General features: G+C 34.4%; 1 protein-coding gene across 1 annotated transcript; it reads left to right on the top strand.

Annotated features, from left to right (window-relative positions):
- Positions 1 to 1,749: 1,749 nt before the first annotated feature.
- LOC122314970 (universal stress protein A-like protein) lies at positions 1,750 to 2,860 on the top strand. Its single transcript, XM_043130631.1, has 4 exons — positions 1,750 to 2,037; positions 2,137 to 2,249; positions 2,362 to 2,480; positions 2,580 to 2,860. The coding sequence occupies exons 1-4, from the start codon at positions 1,872 to 1,874 to the stop codon at positions 2,662 to 2,664; spliced, it is 483 nt and encodes a 160-aa protein (XP_042986565.1). The 5' UTR covers positions 1,750 to 1,871; the 3' UTR covers positions 2,665 to 2,860.
- Positions 2,861 to 5,282: the final 2,422 nt, after the last annotated feature.

The raw sequence follows: 5,282 nt of genomic DNA, 5'->3' as shown, positions 1-5,282 counted from the left end.
GTAGTAAAATATGTTGAAAAATGTTGAGGTATTTTTAACACCCAGACACAACCTTAAACATTACATACACTTTATATGGTCCAATTTGTGAGGGATTTTGTCCTCGACTTTATGTGGAGCTCTGTCTGGGAACACTAATATTTTCAGATAATTTTAGACTACTTTATTACTATTCACAAGCTATTTACTATATTATTCACAAACTATTTATTATTATTTCTTTACTATTCTCATTATTATTTATAAATCATCTGGGATATTCTTTAGGTTTCGTTTAGATCCTTGAATGAGCTCAACTTATCTCAGTTGGGTTTTATTTTAGATTTATCGTAATATCTAAACACAAAACTCTCAAATTATTAAACATTACTAAACTCAAAACCTCTTTACACATGAGATTCATAATTTTTTTCAACTCATTATCTCTTTACACATGTGACCCAAAATCTTTTTTAATTTTTTATAAATATATTTAAACTCATTTTAATATCTAAATATATCTAAACTCATATTAAGTAACCTGTATAAAACTCACTCTATCATTTCAATTCACTATTATTTATAAAGATTTCAATTCATCTCAATATCAAGCGTAGCCAAATCAAACATTAATGAAAAGCACTAACAGCCCTATGATCCAAACCGGCAGCCTCTAAGTTCTGGATCTGTTAGAGCAACTTGCACTTTTTCCAGGAATAAAAGCTAGATTCAGAAGAAGTATGCAAATAATTCAATCCATCCTAAATATCTTATGGGGCCAGAGAAAATGACATGCATGCACCAGCTGGTATATTATTGGATGTGCTTATTAATGCAAATGCACCAGCTGGTGAATTATTGGATGAGCTTATGAATATAACACCACTGGTAGATTTTGGCTGGTTTGGTAATTGGCCTACCAGTGGCTAAGCTTTGCTCAGCAAGATGTTGACCACATAGATCCATCAGAAAGGGACTGGGTACGACTTTTGGGTTAATATTTCTTTTAGGTTCATATTTAAAATTTAAACTTAACTCACTACTTCTATTGCGATATGAATAAAAATTATAATTCATCTTAGAAATTTAAGTTGATGAGAAGATATTTATTTAATTATTCTAATTATAAGTTATACCTAAAACTTAAATAAGTTTTACATAGCCACGTCGTTTATTTTAAGCTACGTTTGGAATTAAAATCACTACAATCATGCCACTCCATTAAAATTAAATTTCAATATTATAAAATTACTCTTTATTTTATGTAGAATTATAAAATAGTTGTAAGTGAATCATTTTCCCTAATACAATAACAATTCATACACAATTTATGTACAACTTCATCATAAAATATAGAGAAAATCTCTTTAACACACATTTAATAAATAAAAAAAAAAATCCAATACACCGCTGATATGAAAGCTTTGCACACGGTTTTACTAAAAAAAAAATGATTGGTATTTTAAGTTTTTTTTAGTTATAATGGGTCCCATTCTAAGTGGTGTTACACCGACTTATACATGGAAAAATTCTTGTATTTTGTTTATATTTAGGTACATGAATCAGAATCAAAATCAAATTATTTAAAGAATATTATTTATTGGCTAGTAGTTTAAGAGCTGTCAAGTAATTATTAGCTTATATTTTCTCGTATTTTTAATCCAATTGTAAAATCAATCCGGACTCCGGAGATCCCACGGACCCACAGAAACTCAAAACGGGAAGCTCCGAAACCCACGGGCAACTTCCGCCTATAAGTGTTGACCCCTTTTCCCTTTGTTATCAACATTTCAAGGCCCAGATCGATCTTTCTGAAGAAACCATATATCAGAGAGTGCAGACTAAAACAAACACTTTTGTTTAGATCTTTAGGAAAAGAATTAGGAGCAAAGATGAAGAAAGAAGAGCAGAAAATTGTCGTGGCAGTGGACGAGAGCGAGGAGAGCATGTACGCGTTATCATGGTGTCTTGAAAACCTCGTTCCTCATAATAACAAGAGCACCCTCGTACTTCTCTATGTCAAACCACCGCCTACCGTCTACGCCCTAGATGCTGCAGGTTTAATTTCAATTGCTTCTCATATCCTAATTTTCTTTTACTGATTGATTTTCAGTTCCTTAATTTCTTAAGGTTTGGAGGATTTGCTTGATTTCACAGGATATATGTTTGCCAGCGACGCGGTTTCAGCCTTGGAAAAGTGCGGCAGTGATTTGGTGAATTCAGTGATGGCAAGAGCGCAAGCTGTCATCAGGAACTTCGACACCGACAACGTAAGCCTCTTTTTCTCTTTAATAATGTTTTGGCTTTATAATTCAGCACCGTAATGTTAAATCATGTGATTTATATTCTAATAATTCCATTGAATATTGGGGGTTGGTGCAGACGAACTTGGAGAGAATAACTGGAAGTGGGGATGCCAAGGATGTGATATGCAGTACTGTGAAGAAACTTGGAGCTGACACCTTAGTAATGGGAAGCCATGGATATGGTTTCTTTAAGAGGTATCTAAAAGATACACATCCAAGTATTATTGTCTCGGGATTGATTGGGTGGTTTTAATTTTACCCAGAAATGACTGATCTTTTGTTCGATATTTGCAGGGCTCTGCTTGGGAGTGTGAGCGACTACTGCGCCAAGCATGCCGAGTGTCCCGTCGTGATCGTGAAGCATCCAGATGATAAATGAATTTCTTCTTCGATCTCATTTCCTTGAAATTGTGACACAGCATTTACCACTGAGACTTGGGTTGATGATTTTATAGAAACGGTGGAGTAGGAGTAAGGATTACGTCGTACTGTACACATATGTCAAAATCTGGTACGAAAAGAAAACCGTGAAAGAAAAGAAGAAGAACTAATGTAAAGATCGTAGCTTTCTACAACCATAGTTGTATGCTCTTTTGTTTTATTTTCTAAGCTATTGGAGAGGAGTGAACAAAGCACCAACATTGGAGAGCGATATATAAACCAATAACGCTACTTTTCAGAGTTAAATAGGTCAATCATTTAAACAAAAAAATCAACTTAAAATATCTGATTGAAAACAACAAATTTCGAGTTGAAAAATAGCATTTCTCATGTAATTAGAGGACAGATTTGGGCAGCTGATAGCTAGCCTGCCAGTAGTTGCACATGGTCGTATTCTGGCCTTTTTCTTGGAACTAAAACTTCGACTTTCCATATGGGCCCAAACTAATAACAACCCAATGAAGCAATTGAAATGAAGATTGCTCTTAGGCTCAAGCCCATTACCGGCTACACTACAAGTCCAACTAAATAGTAAAATACAAACTATAAAATGGAATTTACAAAACAAGCTATGGAGGGGCCCACGGACTCTATTGTAGGAGAAATCTAAGCTGGGCTATGTAAACAGAAGTGTAACAGTTCCTAAATTTCACAATCGATATTTAATACTGACAATTAAATGGTTACGGTTGTGCATCCGGGAATATCCGAATCTGCATCTAGATTTTTAAAATCAAGCGGATATCCGCTAGGGGGTGTAGGATTGAGTCAGATTTTTTTTCGGTCCAATCTAGAATTCGGATTCATTTGGGCAGGCCCGGATGGACGGGTGAGATACATCGGGATTCGATTTAATGACACGGTTATCTGTAATTTTTTTTTTTTTACTTCACCCATTCTATTTTGTCTCTTCTAGCTTCTACCCTCTCGAATCCTCTCACTTCTCTCAAGTCTCTTGAGTCCAGAATCGACGAATCCTCTCAGCTTCTCTTATCCATTCGATTTCGTCGTTTTGTTTTTGAGCAATGTTAAATACAATCGTGGAATTGCAAACGCCGCGCAATCGTTTTGAAAAAGAGTGGGATCCACGATTAAAAAGTTAGTTTTTTTTTTCATGTGGGTCCCATATTAATTCATTTTTTTCAAAACGACTGTACGCTACTTGCACAACCACGACTGCCAATATCATTTCTCTTTGTTTTTATTACCCAGTTGAGCCATATCTTGGAGAGGTGGAACCGATTTAATTTGCTTAGGGACCTTACTTCTTGGCTGGCTTTCCTGCCCAACTCCTCTCACTACGGCTCGTGGAGGATGGGTTGAGCCCATATTCGCTTGTGGCTCCATATTCACTGCTTCCGTATTCCTGGCTATCCAATGAAATCCTCCCCAATTCCAGATTTAAGATGTGAGGAATTGTTAATTGTATTAGTTTAATTAGTTATGATGTGTTATATTTATTTTATTTTCTGTAAATTAATAACCCGCATTGTGAATTTGTGATGTAATAATAATATTATTATTTATTTTACAGTATTATTTATTTTGTCCTTTATTTTATATTTTTAGAAAAAACTTTTAAAAAGTGTTTAAATTAATTTTTTAAAAAAACTTGGACAATTTAAACATGATATCATAATTTAAAAAAAAATTATTTTTTTAAAAAAGAGTACTAATAAATTTAAATTAAATTCGATTAGAATCCGGATTTATAAATCCGAAAAAAGAAAAAGAAATCCGGATATTTGGTTACAACCCGGATATAACTTTAAGAATCTAGATACGGATCTGATTGCACACCCCTCATGCCTGCCAAGGTAAATTCGATTACAATCTAGACGAGTAATTAGTTTATACCTTGGTTGTAACCTAGCATCCGATTTTATTTTATTTTTTTCTGCAATCAGTAGAGTCATCAATACCGTAGTTGCATACAGTAGATTGTTCCATGAATCCGGCACTTTGAGCAAGCACCAGTGACTGCAATCAGCATAGGAATGTGGTTTTCTCGTTACTTTGGTGTCAGCAGCTTCCCTTGCCTTATTGTATAAATGGATGTATGTGCATCTATTCGATATTGAGTTAGTTTTGTGACGTTCAAGTATGTTACTGGTGTCCTCCTGCGCCCAATTATACTCTCAACAATGTCTCCAATTGGATTGAGAAATTGAAAGGATTCATCTTTAATGGGTTGTTTTCTATTGTAAAACCACTCTTTACTATAGTGTAGTGCTGTTAAGCCTTGAAAAAATATCTTTGTATTGCTCTTATCTACGTTGTGATCGATCCAACGACCCCAGTTCTTCATTGCCTTCAGAAACGTTGAATGAATCTTCATGTCCTCCCAAAGCTTTCCTCTATATTGAAACAATTTCCATCTACAAGCCTCTCCCGTTATAAACCCCCTTCCAAAGAACTATGATTCAGGTTATGAAACTTTCATTAATAACTAAAAAGATAAGAAGTTTTGAAACAAAAAAAATTTGTTTTTTTTTTTTAAACACTCAATTATGAATTACTGGATTCGTGGTCTGGATAGATCCAATTAGGATGAAT

Source organism: Carya illinoinensis, chromosome 7, assembly GCF_018687715.1.
Source record: "Carya illinoinensis cultivar Pawnee chromosome 7, C.illinoinensisPawnee_v1, whole genome shotgun sequence".
Classification (NCBI taxonomy): Eukaryota; Viridiplantae; Streptophyta; class Magnoliopsida; order Fagales; family Juglandaceae; genus Carya; species Carya illinoinensis.
The sequence above is the reverse complement of the archived record's forward strand: the minus strand, read 5'-3'. Positions and strand labels throughout refer to the sequence as shown.

Bases quoted from the DNA above. Each gene is read 5' to 3' on its own strand.
- LOC122314970 (XM_043130631.1), top strand. From the start codon at position 1,872: ATGAAGAAAGAAGAGCAGAAAATTGTCGTGGCAGTGGACGAGAGCGAG. The intron at 2,038-2,136 runs GTTTAATTTCAA...TTGATTTCACAG, and splicing joins CTACGCCCTAGATGCTGCAG to GATATATGTTTGCCAGCGAC. The intron at 2,481-2,579 runs GTATCTAAAAGA...CGATATTTGCAG, and splicing joins GGATATGGTTTCTTTAAGAG to GGCTCTGCTTGGGAGTGTGA.